The 17,582-nt window shown below is 33.9% G+C and overlaps 1 protein-coding gene across 1 annotated transcript in view; it reads right to left on the bottom strand.

Annotated features, from left to right (window-relative positions):
- The window catches only part of LOC108596750 (matrix metalloproteinase-2), an 82,008-nt gene that overhangs the window by 51,691 nt on the left and 12,735 nt on the right, over positions 1-17,582 (bottom strand). The window contains exons 2-3 of the mRNA XM_017982825.2: positions 6,587-6,688; positions 6,251-6,459 (exon numbers count right to left, since the gene is read on the bottom strand). Of these exons, the coding sequence (XP_017838314.2) occupies positions 6,251-6,459; positions 6,587-6,688 (311 nt within the window). The remainder of the gene's footprint in view (positions 1-6,250; positions 6,460-6,586; positions 6,689-17,582) is intronic.

A 17,582-nucleotide genomic window follows, 5' to 3' on the forward strand; every position in this document is an offset into this window, starting at 1 on the left:
TGAAAAGAAGAAAATATAATTAATATAAATAATATAAAGCTCAAAAGATTAAATTGGTTTTGGAAAATATACAAGAGAAATCTCGAAATAGAAGGTCCAATGGTTAGTTAGTAGTAGTAGTAGTAGTAAAGTTCGAAAACCTTTAAGCAAAGGAAGACTGAGAAATCCGTCAAGAGACACAAAAACAATATAATTTTTAGCTTTTTCCTAGTTAAAGTTATTTAATTCAAAATCCCAAAAGCTGAAATTGGTTTTAGAAATTATACGACAAAAATTTCGAAGTGGAACCCCCAATGGTTAAAGGCTCTAGTAGCTGCAAAGTTCGAAAACTTTTTCGCAAACAACAGCAAAAATATAACTTAGCATTTTTTCTCAATTAAAGTTATTAAATTTTATATAAATGAATTAAAAACTTTTCATTTTCAGCCTGAACTCAGTTCGCTTTTAATAATGTCTTAAGCTTTTAATTAAGCTTAATACTTAGCTCTTACTTATTATGCTATGTGAGGTATGAATTTTCTTCTCGGCGACTTTCTAGCATAATTTATCATAATTTTCGACTTGTTGGCTGGCCCTCGTCTGCTCTGGGAGTGAGCGGGACAGAGAGAGAGCGCTAGAGAGTTGGCGCTCGAGAGTTGGTGCTCTCTTGCTGTTTGGACTGCGATTTTTATAGCAACAGAGCCAAACATTATAGCCATGATTAATGGCAGATAATAATTTCGAGTGCGAGCGCACTTGACAGCAAACAAAAAAGAGTCCGAGTCCGACTACGACTACGAAACTATGGCCAATGACGTCCATTAGACGCGCCATGGCCAAAATAAGTGAATGAGGTTGGAACTGGCAACAAAGTGCAACTGCAAATGACTGCTGGCCAAAAGAGAAGAAGAAGCAGAGAAAGAACAATAACAGTTGGGGGCGTTAAGGGTAGTGCGTTTGGCTGTTTGCGGCATTTTAAGAGCATTACGCACGTTTTTTGCGCTAGTTTTAAATTTTTTTCATACGCTCTGCCAGTTGTGCGTTTGATTTACTTTACAAAGAATTTTTGCATAAATTATTATAAGCGCGTTGGTCATAAAAATAAACGCAAATTAAAAACAATGCAGCGACCGCAGGGGCAGCAGCAGCAGGAAACGGAAGCGCAATTGTCGTATGTGTGTGTGTGGCCATTGCATTGACACTTTGCCACATGTGGCTTTTGTTGCACGGACTGGACGAAAAAACCAAAAATTGATTTAAACGTAACGTTTTGGCCAAAACAAAAATTGTGCGCGCGTTTTTGGGTTTTAGTTGCACAAATGGTTGCCATGGTTTAGACGCAAAGCGTAACAGCTGCAGCAAATGATATTAAAATCAAGCAAAGCGACAGCAGCAGCAGCAGCAACAACAACAAAGCGAGTTTTTATGCACGCAGTTTAATTTTTGGGGTTAATTGGCAAGCGCATGGCTTAGAAAAAAAATGCAGTGAGCGGCGGCGTTAAAGTTTACAACTTTGTTTGGCGTTTCATGTTACACGTGAGCGTGGAGTGCGCTTTTAAAAGCAAAACGCCTTTTATGCTATAGCGCAAAAGAGTGTGAGAGAGAGAGAGAGAGAGAGACAGAAACAATGCGAGTCATTACAAAACAAAAATAAAATAGAAAAAAAAAGGACATACATGTGAATGCGTGTGGCGTCTGCCAAGGACAAGAACGCTGTCGAACCAATAAGTGCAACGGGCGTACACTTAGTTCTATGTAGGGGGTGGGGTGACTGTGCCTGTGCCTGTGTCTGAGTGAGTGCGTCATAAAATTACTTTTTATCATTGTAACATGACAGCAGTAGTAGCTTGACGCTGATGTGCGTCGGTTTTATGAGACTTCGTACGTCCGTCTGTCTGTCTGTGTGTCTGTCTGTCTGTCAGCTAGGCCAGGCACACATTCATGCACGTTTTTCTTTATGTTGCAGCTAAAAGGATGCTGCCCCACCCCACGCTGCCTTTCAACTTAGCTAACAGCTTGGCAAGCTTCAGCGTCATTGCATTGTATTAATGGCTGACATGCACGCCAAGCCACCCAACCAGCCCACCCAACCAGCCCACCCACCCAACGCTAATAAGCATAAACGCCTCACTGCTGCCATGTGAGACGCTCTCGCTTCCGTTTGCTGCGTGCGTGGACAAGCGTTGGCGTGTGCTCGCTGCTTCGTTCGTTCGTTCAGCACTTTGACTTCTTTGTGCACTTTATTAATGTTATTAAAAATCTAACAAATGTCCCACAACCAGGCTCTGCTCTGTGCACAGGCATTATCAACTGTCCAGCTCTCGCCGCTCTCTTTATTAATGCCACACACACACACAAGCAGCGCTTGCACATAAAAGCTTCAATTAATGTTGCCCCAGGCCAAACCAAGGGCTGATCACTGTTCAACATTGTTGCATGATTGCACAAAGTGTCGTGTTGGGCACTAAAAATAAAATATAGCCAAGCGTTTTTCATTTTTTCTACCGCGCACTAAAGCAAAAAGTGAAGCAACGTAGCGTATGCGTAATATTCATACGCATTGTCTACAGTTTGCTTAACATGCACTTGCTTAATTATTTAGCTATGTAAGCAACCATCTAGTTGAGTTTTTATTAAAGACAAATTATTTTTTTCTTCTGTCAATTTAAATTCTAAAGTTTTGCGATTTTTACAAATGTAAAATTTACTTTAAAGTTGTCTAACATCATAAAATAAATGCACTAAAGCAAAAAGCGATACAACATAGCGTATGCGTAATATGTTGGCTTAACATAGACTCGCTTAATTATTTTAGTATGAAGACTCCCAAACTGTCTAGTTGAGTTTTAATTAAAGCAAAATTATTTTTTTACGTTTTTTTTGATTTAAAAAATTTGTGAAATGTACATTAAAATTAACTAAAGTCTTTGTAAGCATATAAACATTTAATTTCAGGCTTTAGTTCATGGCTTAGGCTGTCAGATATAAGAAATGATTTGATAAATATTTTTAATTTCAAAACAAATCTTGTGAAAATAATAAAAACCATTTATTTATTTATTTATAATACAATAATTATTTATATCAACAACAGCTCAATAATTCTTTTCTAATTTTAGCAGCAGCGCTTGACTCACTAATTTAAAAATTAAAGCTCAGAGCTGTGCTGCGGCTTCAAATTCGAAATGAATTCAACTGCAGAGCAATTTATGATTCAAATATGCAACAGTTTGAAACTGTTTGCCAATGCATTTAACCAGCTTCAGTGGATAACAATTTAAACAATGCAACCAAATTTAGTGCTCACGCAAGTTGCATAGCCAAACTGGGAAATGCGAGCAAAGCGAACTAGACAGCAAAGAAGGCAACGAATAAAGCCAATTTGATGGCTGCGTTAAGTCAACAGTTGACTTTTTGCCGAGTTAAACAAGTTTAATTAAGACTAGAAAAGAGAGCGACACAAAAAAAAGTGTCAACAAAAACACCTTGGAGAAGTGGACAGCGCAGTTTATAAACAAATGGCAACAGTTTTTTTATTTTAGAGGAGGGGCTAGTTGCTACACAAGTTCATTTGCGTTGAAGCAAATGCCACATTATAAAACAATTGTGCGGCAGCTGCTTCCGCTTGCAACGCGCCAAAGCCAATTGGCAATTTCGCTGAACACACTTTTGGGGCAAGTGCAAGTATTTTGGACTTTTTTCTTGCTTCTGCTGTTGCCAACATCCGTTTGCTTGCGGTTCGGCTCGCTGTGCTGTTGTTCATTGTGTATTTGTGTCTTTGTATAAAAGTCGTAGCAATTTTAGCAGTTAATGCCTCGTAACTTGTAAGTTAAGAAATGTTTGTTAGCAACTTTGTCCAAGCTGCAGGATGTTCGCAATGTCTGTGTGTGTGTGTGTGTGTTTGAGTTGGAAAATGCTTAAAACGACTTCCGTTTGGCAATTTGCATGCTGTTGTGCGTCAAACGGAAATGGAAAAACACTTGCGACTTATGTTTCGCTTACTTATAGTGCCCCCCAAGCGTCCTTTGTGTTTGCAATTAAGTGCGAACACATGCAGTCAAGCAATCATATTACACATAGTAAACCAGGTCAGTCAATAAGTATATATATATAATATAATTCATGTAAAGTCAATTTGATGCGTGCAGCGCCACGCTGTGCAGCCCACACACAGTTAATCGAGTGGGGCCCCCCCATTGCCTTGGCCTTAATGGCCAATTAAGCGTAGACGACACAAGAAATAATTAAATTCCTACATGGGCGCGCTCATGTGGGCGCGCTGAGTCCTTTTTTTCAAAAGCAGCCCGCAAGTATGCAACAGTATTTTGTAAAAATTTAAATTGAGCTGCAGCTGCTTTTGCAGTTTTATGCATTAAAAATCAAATACAAGCGACAGCTGCAATCAGTTTGAGCAGCTGCATATTTTTCATGCCGAACTTTTTTGGGTGCTGCTCATCATAAAACTCAATTTGGCGCAAAGTGTTTAATGAAAGCGCCAAGTTGGCGACCCCAGCACAGTCCGCACAGCGGGTCTAAACTTGGCCATTAACAATTCAAGTTGGCTCTGACTGGGATGCGCTAAGTAAGCTCAAAATATACCAAACAACAGCAGCAGCAACAACAAGCAGCGTAAAAAACATGACGTTGTTTTACATAAAAACACACTTTACACATCAAATTATGCAATGCACACCCCCCTCGAGCTGTCTGGGGGTTTGTGTAGTAGTTGCTGTTTTTTCTTTATTTTTTTTTTTTCTGCACACTGACAAAATGCAATGACTGTAATAAAAATTAACAAGCTACGCTACGTTTGAGTTTTGAATTAATTGAAAGCGCGTAAGCGCTCAGCAGTTGCTGCAACACCCCCAACCAGCACAGCACCCCCAATGGAATTTTAGCAAAGAATTGCTGCTGCTGCTGCTGCTTGCCTTATAAAATTATAAATTCGCGTCTAAATGAGCGTTGCAAAATTAATGAACTGCATGCAGTTTAATTGAAATGCGCAGCTACCATAGCCAACTGAATTGGCAAGTGGCAAGTGGCAAGCGCAAAGGGTGCTACGTGTTGCAATCTAAAAAAAGAACTCACTCATAATGAGAACCAATTTCAGTTGAATAATCAAAGAGTTGTACACGCAAAATTAAGTGCCACTTTGATTTTCAAGCAACTAAAAAATAATAAAGTAATGCAACATTGAATAACTTGTTAAAGCAGCAACAGTTATGCGCAAGTTATTAATTATATTATTAAACAAAAAGCATTTGCTTAGCAGCTTAAAGCTCAAAAAATATGCAGCAGAATTTTTAAATATTTTGTAAACATTTTAAGTGTCAATTCTAACTTCTAGCGGCAGCTTGAGCATTAAAATTATACAATTTGAAATTTAAAATATATATCAATAAATCATAATTAATGTATTTAAATTGTACCAACTTACAGCGCAAGCTTATACAAATATTATATTTTAATTTGAAATATTTATATTTGTTTCATAGCAAAATAAACAGAGTTACTCGTTCAAACAAAACTAATGCCAAATAATTGATATATAATTGAAAGTCAATAAGAATAATCTGACTACTTTTAAAGCTTCTATTAATTCTTTTGTATAAGCTCAAGTAATCCAGAATTATTGTTGGATTAGCTATAATCTTAATTTGAAAATCATTCAGCAGCGCATCCCAATTACTAAAATATTGCAAAATATTTGCAAATCATTGAAATTCAGAATTGAATGTTGAATCATCTATAATCATAATTTAAAAATAATGCACCATGTCATTCAGAATACAAAAATATTGCAAATTATTTACAATTCATTGAAATTTTCTAAGTAATTAAACATAAACTAACTGCCATATCAATTGTTGTAAATAATCTCGTTAAATCTATAATCATTTTTGCAGCGTAGTATTTGCATTCAATTAATGATTCATAATAATTAAGCTGTTAATATCAATTGTTGTAAATAATCACAATTAATATATAATCATTTTTGCTTTATAGTGTAGGTATTAATTGATAATCATACATCTGAACCTTACGAATATTTACCAAGATTTATTAAACAACATTAAAAATTTAACAGCATTGAAAATAACTAAAAATTGCTTAACCAAATAGTCAAAAGTTCAATTTCCCGCTAATAAGAATCCTTTATTACAAATTGCTTTACCTAATAGTCAAAAATTCAATTTCACGCTTATAAGAGTCCTTTATGTCCTACTTAAAGCACACACATATGTATGTAATTTAAAACCTTCGCACTCACCTCCATGTTAGATCCGTTTTATCCCATTTGGCACCTTGCAGCACATAGCGTCGCACTCGTAAGCTATTGCCATGATCCATGCCATGATCCAGATTATCCGGTGAGAAATTATTCGCATACTTATTGTCGCCAACGCCGCAGCGTTGCTTCTGTATTAGCTGCGCTGTAGCTGCGTCAATTTTGCCCGTGACTGGAATGTTGCCATATGTCTGTGAGGCAAATAGCAAAGCAAAACAAAAGGCGAGCATAAAATACAACAGAATGTTTATTGTCGAAATTGTGCATAATACATGTTGCAGCTAGAGCAGCAGCAACAACTTGGCAGCAGCAACTTACCTGAAGATTACGTATTGCATCTGTGAACTGCTCCTCGGAGCGTAGAGCGCCCGTTTCCAGGTCTGACTTGGGCAGATAATCAAACTGCATGAGGTAATTGTACTGCAAGCCAAAAAAAAAGGCACCATAAGTAGATGAAACACACAAACAAACAGCAGCCCACTTAAATATATGGAGAAAGATGCATTAGGGAACTGTGCCAACTAAAATGGCTGCTGGCAGTTGTGAGCCAAAAAGCAGAAATTTCGTTTGGCTTAATGTAGGCGCGTCGGCGAATGATGCCAAACAACAAACAAATATAAAAAACAAAAGTTTTGCCGTTTTTACATAAAGTTAATGATAAAAGCAACAGTCATAGAGCAGCAGCAACAGCAACAGCAAAAACTTTAACGTTACATTAATAGGCCAAAAGTATGCAAAGTAAAAATGAAAGAAAGGATTAAAGACACGAAACTGAAACTTTCATTGCCTGTAAGCTTATACGCTTTTTAAACAACAATATATAACTTAATGCTCAGCAGTGTGAAGGATTTAACTAACTATTTAAATGCTATTAAATATATTAAAAAATATAAATAATAAGTTTATATAGTAGCTCAAATAGTATTAAATATTTACAGAGTTTTCAAAGCTTATTGCAAACATTTTAATTTCGAAACAAGAAATCAACTTTTTGTATAATATTAATTAAATGCTTATATGCTTACAAAAATATTTTAAAAATTATTTTAATAAGCATTTTTGTGCATAAAACAATAATTAATATAAACAATAAATTGGGTGAAGTATTCATAGCTTTTTAAAAATATTTTATTATTATTGAAAATATTTTAAATTCACAATAAGAATACAAATCAATGTTTATGTCTATAAAAATATTTTAAAGATTAGATTATTAAGCATTTTTGTATATAAAACAGTAATTAGTATTAGCAATACTTGGGGTGAAATTTTGATAGCAATTTAAAAATATTTTAATGTCAAATCGCTTAAGCTCTTAAGCACAATATTTATTATTAATCAACTATCCCTTTATATGATATGAAAAATATTTTTTTAAAAATGTATTTATAGAAATATTTATATCTTAAATAGTATTTAATATTTTAAGTATTAGGCGCAAAGTTTTGAAAGCTTGTTACAAATATTTTGCTAGCGTAAGAATTTATTGCCATTGAAAAATATATTAACAAAATACGTACGTATACAAAATTTTATTTAGCTACTAAAATACGATGTGTATAGTTTTCATAGCTTATGAAAATAACTGAGAATCAACTAAGAGCTCAACACTGACTAGAACTGTCTTCAATCAGCTTAACAAATTGTTGACTATATTATATACAAACACACACACACACACACATGTAAGTTATACATGCGTATATAACTCTTGGTTTTTTTTTTGGGAGGGCAGCAGCGGACCAAGTAAACAGTCATAACTGTAAAGTGTGCGTCGCTGACAAACAAACTGAGCTTTGGCCATATGTATAGACTGGATTTGCATATTTTTACATGTGGCACAGAGCGAAAGAGACGCAGTGAGAGCGTAAGACAAAGAGACAGCTAGAGGGTAACTGTGCGCATATTTATTTACTAACACACACACACATAGACAAAAATGCGTACACACACACAATTCAGTGGCAACTTACGTGACCTGCAAATGAAATTTTCTCTTTCATTTCGAATATATATGAGAAAATTGTCACACACACACACAGAAATTGCCACGCCCACGCAGAGGCAAACTCCACAGCAAATTTGCTTAACAACAAGTGCAAAATAACAAGATATAGCAAATGACAAGTTTCATTGACTTGAAAATAGCAGCAGTCGAATTATATAAGTTAACATTTAAAAATAGCAGCGAAAAGTTGTTAACAAGCTAAAAAGCTGCAGACAGACAGTCAGACAGACGTGTTGGGCGGCAGATTAGTTACGATTTATTGGCAAATCGATTGATGTATAGTGTTGCCAATAAACTGAGCGTGAGCAGCATAGCAAAACTTGAACTTAAATAGTTGAGAGTTAACTTAAAGCAGCAGCAAAAGTTTGTATTGCTATAAAGTTATAAATTAAGCTAATTAGTTAGTTATTTAAAATATGTCTAGTGGCATTTGCAGCAATGTGGCATAACCAGCTTTTGAATTGCTCAGATTTATGCGCTGTTTTGATATATAATATGACTTGTGCCTGCTTTTGACATAACATACGCAAGTTGCTGAGCAGTTGTTAAACTTTTCTGTTTTTTTAGCTTGCAACGTGTTTGCCAGCGAGGACATTGTTATGCTCGTTCTACTACCTTAAGTTATATTTCTTGGTATTGGCGCACAGCAGCAGCTTTTTATATAACTGTCACCCCTTTGGTTGCAACTCTTGTTGCAACAATGCATGGGGCAAGGCTGCAGGTTGGTCAAAGTGCGTCATTCAGCGACGACGTTGTCACGTTTATGTGACACAAGCCAAGCTGCGTCAGTCAGTCAGTGAAAGAGAGAGAGAGAGTCAGTCGATTGTTTGGCTGGTTAACTTTGCACGTTACGTTGCATTGTTGTTACGTAGCGCTAGCTAGCTACGTTAAAGAAAGCCCACACAAATGTCAGCAGCACATTGAAATTCATATAACGTATTGGCCAAAGCGAAGAGACCCAACAACAACATCAAGTTTGTGTTGCATACATGCAAACAATATCAATTAAAATAACTATGTACACGTTTTTTTATGCTGTACTGTTGGCTCTTGGACACACATCCATCTACAGCGGAAACTGTATGTCTCTCGCTTATAGCGACGCTTGTTTAATTTTTTATAAGCTAAATCAATTGTGATTGCAGCCAAAAGAAAGAGCCAAGCATTTATTTATATTAAGTTGGCAATAAAAAGCATTAAGTACTTTTATATTGGCTATCAGTTTGAAAGCTTGCAGCAAATTGGAAAGCAGCTGCTTATTAATTTGCTTTACGCTATAATTTAATACATTTTTTTTTTAATTTATTTTATATGTATAGTAATGACTACATTTATGTATTTTTAGTTACTATAACAAAATTATAACATTTTTATGTTTAATAGCTTGTTTAAGATGCAAACTTTATATGCCCAAAATTTGTCTTTTATCTTAATTTCATTAATTTATTATCACATTGTAGCAAATATAGAAAAGAGTAAATATTTTAATAAATTTCGCTTTTCTTTAACAATAAATTATTTTTATATATATTTTTTTTATTGTTTTTTTTGTAATTGTATAAATTTTGCTTTGCTTTAACAATAAATTATTTTTATATATATTTTTTATTGATTTTTTGTAATTGTATTTTTATTGTTTTTATCTATAATTTAATAAATTAGCAAATTGAAATAAATATATTTATAGATTTTACTTTCTAAACGTAATTTATATATATATATTTAATTTATTTAAGTTGATTACAATTGAAATTTTTTTTTAATTATATATTTTTTTTTTAAATTTAAGTTGATTACAATTGCACCTTTTTTTATTTATATATTTTTTTTTAAATTATTTAAGTAGATTGCAATTACACCTTTTTATTAAATCTGCTACTCAACTGATATGAGCATCGTTAAATATTAATGAATTGTAGTAATTATATAAATAAATTATAGCATTATGTCAAAGTTTTTTATGATAGAAAGAGCCCCGTATATTGTTTTTCTGTTTTTACGAAACTTTTCTACAAATCTGACTCAACCTACAATACGCTTTATTTAAAAGATTAAGCTTCATATCTCAAAAATTTGTATACATTTCTTTTAAAAATCAAACCAATTTGAAAGCTGCCAAACTTGTATTTAAAGTAATTTATTTTAACTTTAATATATTCAGCCCTTGTAACCAATATTTAACATTCTGTTTACTAAACCCTTTGATGTTTATCAATGCACTAAATATAAACAGCTACCTCTCTATTTAACAGGTAGACACATAACTAGGCCAGTTGGTCAGCCAGCTATCAAATTCGCCATAACTCTGCTCATCTTTGTGGTAAATTGAAACTAAAAGGGCCAACTAAGTGTGCCTCGATGTTTTTGGGGCGTACATATATCAATTTGGCTAAGCGAGCAACGAAATGCATAAACACAGAGCTTAAGCTGTGCGTCACGTATACGCAGTGTAGACCATACAGCAATCGAAGTGAGGCCTAGTGACAACGCTCGTTTTATGATCGCAGCCAATGCTACGGATAATAAACTACAATAGTTGCTTTTAGTGTGTGTGTGTGAATCAAGCGAATGAATGAATGAGTAAGTGAATGAATTGCACATGCTTAGCGCCAGCTGCGGAAGCGCATTAGTCTATCAGCAATTGTGGGAGTGGGTGAGCGGTGGGGTGGGGGGCAGTATATCAATCATTTATGCATTGGCCTTTTGCGCTTTTAATGGGAAATGGAAAATTTGCTGCTGCGCTACGTGTTTGAAAATCGAAAAGAGTTGAGTTCAAAAACAGGCTGAGTTGGTTGGCTCTAGTGCATGTCGTACGTGGTCAAGCGACGTTTCGGGCTAATAGAAATGCGACAGCAGCAGCAGCAGCAACAACCACAGCCAAATGCAGGTGAAAAACGCAGAGCAGCCAATACAACAACTACAAAAAACAATATCATAATAATAATAGTAAAAAGTGTGACGCGCGCTACGTGCGCATTCGCCGTGTAAACAAAATCATGATACAAAAATAGAGAACAAGCCAAAAAAAACAAAAAAAAAAGTAACTATCATAATAATAACAAGCTGAGCTGAAACCAATAACGTAGCGAAATAGAAGCTTTGGAAACAAAACAATTGATAGACAAACAAAATACCCAAAACCCGCAAAGACAAGCAAAAAAAAGCTTTTCAAATCAAATGGAAAAATGCGCTGAAGAGGTGCAAAAAAAAAAAAAGTAAAATTGCATGCAAAATAAACTTTGCATGAAAAATAATTTCAGTTTACAGCTGTGTTAAAAAATGGAGTAAATAGAATTCAACGAATTAAATTTGAAAAATATTATACGATTGGCAAATTAACTGAGCATTGAAAATAAACTTAAATTAAAACAGAATATGTTACAAGAGAATTTAATTAATTTCATATTTTAATAACTCATATTTTATTAGTTCCATTTTAATAGAATATGATAAATATTAACAGAAAATTGAAATTAAGTAAAAATGAGAGCAGTATAAATTCATTAAGACAAATAATTAATAAATATTAAATGAATGGAACATTTAAGCAGATAATTTATATAAAAAAATTTTAGATGCCAAATTTTTGATTTTAGCAAAATTATGGTTTTTGTTTAAGCGTTTTAAATTGTCCTTGTGCAGTTTTTTATTTTATTTTTCGAATATATAATAAATAATTAATAAATATTAAGTGAATGAACATTTAAGCAGAAAATTAATATATAAAAAAGAATTTAGATCCCAAATTTTTGATTTTAGCCAAATTATGGTTTTTGTTTATGCGTTTTAAATTGTCTTTGTACAGTTTTTAATTTTATTATTTGAATATATAATAAATAATTAACATTTAAGCAGAAAATTAATATATAGAAAATAAATTTTAGTTAATATATATAAAATAAATTTTAGTGTGCAAAATTTTAGATTTAAGTAAATTTGTTAACATTTGTTGTTTGTCTATGCTTTTTAAAATTGACTTTGTGTAATTTATTATTTTATTTTTCGAATTTATAAAATTAATAAACTATTTGCTAAGCCAACTTCAAAGTAGAATATACCCCATTGAGCTTTGTTTAGCTTAGCTTTGGGTCATAAACAAAACACAGGGCATGAGCTTAAGCCTTGGTAATTGTTTGGTATTAATTTACTTAAGTTGGCGTGCCAAAAGTGTTTGGGCATGTGAATGGAATGGAAAGTGTGTGAAAGTAAATTGAACGATGCGATATGTTTATTATTTTATTGGATTATAATTATGAATGGACAAGCAAGAACAAGAGAGAGAGAGTGAGAGCGAGGACGAGGCGAGGGCGCAGTGCGTCACTTAACTCAATTACTTGAACAAATAGCTGAAGCTGCTCCAAGTGGGGGTAATTGAGTAGCTGACTAAGAGGCGGGGGGGCGTGGGGCGTGGCCGACTGTTGTGTCGTATGTTTTAATCAAGTGCTGGCGGCGGGCGCAAAGACAAACAAATCAAATTGGTTTATCTGGACTGCAACAACATGAAGTCTATTGACAGCCATAATTCTTGGCCAACAGCAGCAGCAGCAGCAGCGGCGGCAACAAACTAATAAAGGCGCCCCCGAGCATGAGAATAGAAAACCAATAGACAGTAACCATTTAAGGCGGAGCAGCAGCAGCAGCAGCGGCAGGACTCGCAGGACTCTGAGCCGCAAACAAACCTATAAAACTGACAAGAAGCTGCAACAAACGAGCGCATCTATCTAAAGCTCTTGCTCTCGCTCTCGCTCTCGCTCTCTCGCTCTATATGCGACATATGCAAGTAAGCAATGCCAAATCCTTTAAAGGACACACCAGCAGTTGCCAAGTTGCAGCTACTGCTGTGTGTGTGTGTGTGGCAAAGTCAAAACGCCAATCGACCAGGCGCAACAAATTGTGAAAAATGCGCAAAAAACAAAAATGCAGTCGAGCTAGAAATTCTAGTGTGGGTGGGTGGGTTGGCTGCCTGGCTGGGCCAAATTGACAGGATATAACCCATGATATGCTTACTTGCCGCACAACAACAGGTTTGCTCTATTCTATGCCACTTCGAGTTGCTGTTGTTGGCTCTCAAAATTTATGTTTGCCACATGCGAGGATATTTACGTGTTAGCAGCACCGCAAGGACAACCAAACATAACTCAATCATATAATGGTCGCATTGCATCTGTTTCAATGTCTGTCTGTGCTACGTACTGCGAACTACGGTTAGTGCAAGTTGTTGCACTGTTGCAAGCTTTGCAATGTGACAAATGATAATAAATAGTTGCTTCCATTTTTAATGACAATAGATCAAAGCATCGAAAGCAAACAATAGATGACTTCATTATTTAATTTGAATACGCATAAATTTATGCGTATTAATTTTCATCAAATAAAGTATTAATAATAATAATATTAGTAAGAATTTCATTTTAAATTGGAACCACAAGCTTTGAAATTTAGATAATAACAAAAATTGTAATAATAATAATAATATAAGTAATAATTTCATTTTAAAATAGCACTACAAGCTTTGAAATTTAGATTCCAATTCGTATTTTTAGCTTGCGATTTTATCAATAAGCGCAGCTTGAGTTGGTTTCATTTTTATTTATTTTATTTCTTATATAATTTGAATGCGGCAATAAATTGTTATAAATTCTTTTTTTATTTATTTCTTATGCGGCTATAATTCTTTATAATTTTACTCAGAACTTAAGGCTTTGGAATCTTAAGTTACTAATTTTAGCTTTTTAGAATTTAGCAAAAATTAGAAGTCGAGCGAATGACTTAAAGAAATAAATCATTTTATTATTATCATTTATTATTAAGCCTTAAAAGCTTAAAATGTCCAAATTCTTAACTCGTTTAATTATTTAATGTGAATTGATATTTTTTTATTTACAATTTGCCTACAAATTTTATTTAAGTGCAACAACTTTAGGCTAACATTGAAGGCTTCGAATATTTTATTTTTTGTTTCAATTTCTCTATATTTTTCAATTAAGCAAATTAAGTAAATATTCTTCCAACTGAACGCTTAAATATTTTATTTAAATAAAACAATTTTAGACTAACGAAATTTGAATAATTTTACTTAATTTTAAAACTAAAAGACGAAACGATTAAATTAAGAATTCGATAAGTTCAAGCATTATAGAGTTGAGATCTATATATATAGATAGGTGCAAGCATTTATAGAGTTGACACGCAATTTTAATAATTTTATTTCATTTTAAAAATAAAATACAAGAAGATTAACTTAAGAATTTGCTAAGTTCAAGCGTTATTAACTTCAAAATGCACTAAAAATTTCACTTTAATTTGCTTAATTGATCGTAAATATTCTTCGTACTGCACACTCACTGTACTTCAATTTGCTTTAAGGCTTTAATGCCTATGCAGTTGCCTCGCCACATGCGCTCAATATAATCTAAGCCCTCGGCCAAGCCCACATATGTGGGAATGTGCTGGTGCTAAAGTCACGCCCACGCACTTGGCAATAAGCTAAACCTAATAAACACCTCTTTGCAAATTTATAGACTGCAAATTTTAATAAAAAAGCATATACTATATATGGCCAGACAAGCTGAAAGCTGAAAGATGTGGGCGTGCCCCCCACACACACAATGAAGGCGGTTTGCTCTTCTTCTTGTTCTTATTTTGCTTTATGTTGTGCGCTTAATAAAAAGGCGCCTGGCAGCAAAAGGACGCCAGGCCAGGCCGCAATGACTGGCAACTGAAGAGATGGTTAAATTAATTGAAATCAACATTGATTAATGTGGGATACAAGAAAAAATGAACGGCCAGCAATAGACAACATGGCAAAGTATAAAATACGCTACGGGACGACAGCGAGCAAGTGTTGAAATGACCCAAGTTCTGAGCATAGTAATGCCCACACACATATTGCTTATGTGGTTACACTGAGAAAAATAGTAGCAGTAGTTTTTTATAGCATATATTTCAGATTTTTAAAATATTTACTAAGCATTTGTAATATTAAGTTAAGGTTAATTTTGTTTTATTTATTAGCTTCAGCTATTGAAACAATGTATAGTAAATTAAATGAAATATTTTTTTAAAGTATTTTCAAACGAATTTTTATATTAATTACTATATGCAAATGTGCTCGCTAAAAATTATAAATATTTTATAATATATTAACGTTTGCTTAGTTATTTTTTTTTTAATTTTTAAACCCTAATGAATTGATTTAAGTTCTACCAATTGATTTTTTAAAATTTTAAATTGAGCTAAATTTAATCCAACTAATTCTATTGACTATTTTGAAATTTATTGATGCCCTTTAAATAATTAAATAGGTATGCAAGTGGTTAAATTAATATAATAACGTTTGCCTAGTTTTTTTTTTATTTATTAAAATTTATAAGCCACTGAATTAATTGAAATGTTTTTGAAATTTATATTTATTCTTCTTCCAATTCATTTTCTTTTTCTAAATTTTAAATGTAGTCTAACTAATCCTATTAACAATTTAAAATTTATACACAGAAATGTTGTCAAATAATTAAATAAGTATGCAAGTAATTAATATTAATATATTACCGTTTGCTTAGTTATTTTATTAATATTTAGCTACTTATTTATTAATTTTATATTTTTTGCTGCTACCAATTAATTTTCTTTTACTAAAATTTTAAATTTAATGCAATCAATCCAGCATTTAATGTTTTAGCGTTTGCTTATTTAATTTTATCTTATTTAATAAAACTTTCTAAATTATTTATTGCATTAATTGAAATGTTTCTATACTCATTAATTTTTTAAGCCACTTACTTATTTTTTAATTTTATATATTTTTGCTGCTACTAATTACTAATTACTAGTTACTTTTACTAAAATGTTAAATTTAATGCATTCAATATTTTATTGTCTGCTTATTTACTTTTTTCTTATTTAACAAATTTTCTAAATTATTTAATGCATTAATTGAAATGTTTCTATGCTCATTTATAACTTTTGCTGCTACCAATTAATTTTCTTATTGCTAATGTTAAATTTAATGCAACTAATTCTATAAGCAATTGAAAATTTATGCATAGAAATCTTGTCAATGTGCGCGCTGCACTTTCAATAATTAAACAAGTGAGATTAAGTAGCCGCACAGTGAGCTTAAGCCTGCCGCTTGCTATTAAAGGCGACTTTATTCTCTCTGTGTGTATATGTATATAGCTTAGTATATTGATAGAGAGAGAGAGAGAGAGAGAGAGTGGCGCCCCTAAGAGCCAAATGAACCGACCACAACTACGAACCGAACACGCAACCCAAAGCAAATGCAGCCAAACCCCAAAGACCGAAGCGGCGGAGTCTATTGCCGCCAGTCCGCAAGTTTAGTTGTAGTTGCACTTTAATTAGACCACAGAACGTAAATTGCAATATTGCCAAGTTGGCTGCTTCGATGTTTATGGGAAAGTGATGAGATACTTGCAAACGCCTACACCGCCCACTCTTTTGCCTGCGGCGCAATTGAGAGAGCCAAAGCAACAAGTCATCATCGTCATGGCCAAAGCAAGTTCCTCTGATTCCCAGGCGGCTCCCAGTGCTCGAGCGCGCCCTCCCTCGAGCCAGCAGCGTAAATAGAAAATGTGCAAAATAGTAAATGGAAAAAGAAATAAACTGCAAAACGGCAAATGGCAAATGGAAACTGCGAATGCCAAATGGAAAATAGTAGCAGCCAAGGCCTGTCAGTCAGTCAGTCAGTTAGTCAGTCGCACACACTTTAAAGGCAATGCACTTGATTAACTACGCTTTGTGCTTTTGCAATAAACAAATAAATCATTATTTATGCAAGTATTTTTATTAAACAATGTGCATGTGTGTAATTATTTTAAAACAAAGCTCTGCGCGTTCAATGACTCGCCTGACAGTTAAATAAACAGTCAGCGCTGCAGGCCTCAAACTAAAAACGTTGCTTATATTTTTTTTTTTTTCAACTAAAGTGCAGCAGCATATGGCGAATGTTCAGCGCCTGTCCAGGAATCAAACTCTGACGACGACATTCAGTCCAATTATATGCAAATTTTACAACGTCGTACTGCAGAAATCGGAGTGGAGCGACAAGCGATACGCTCGTTGTTGCCTTGGGGTAAAAGGTTTCGTTTTAACTTATGACATTAAGACCATTTGTGCAGGCGCACATTAAGCTTGTCCAGCTTGTCCACTCGATATGGTCATTGATATATTGTGCGAGCTCTGTTTATGGCCAGCTGAGATCTGGGGACCTCTCGCGCTGCGACACACACCGCGGGGACTGAATAGCCCCCAAGCTAGCTCTAACAACCAAACTGAAGCAAATAATGGCCA

The sequence above is a fragment of the Drosophila busckii genome, chromosome 2R (assembly GCF_011750605.1).
Source record: "Drosophila busckii strain San Diego stock center, stock number 13000-0081.31 chromosome 2R, ASM1175060v1, whole genome shotgun sequence".
Lineage (NCBI taxonomy): Eukaryota > Metazoa > Arthropoda > Insecta > Diptera > Drosophilidae > Drosophila > Drosophila busckii.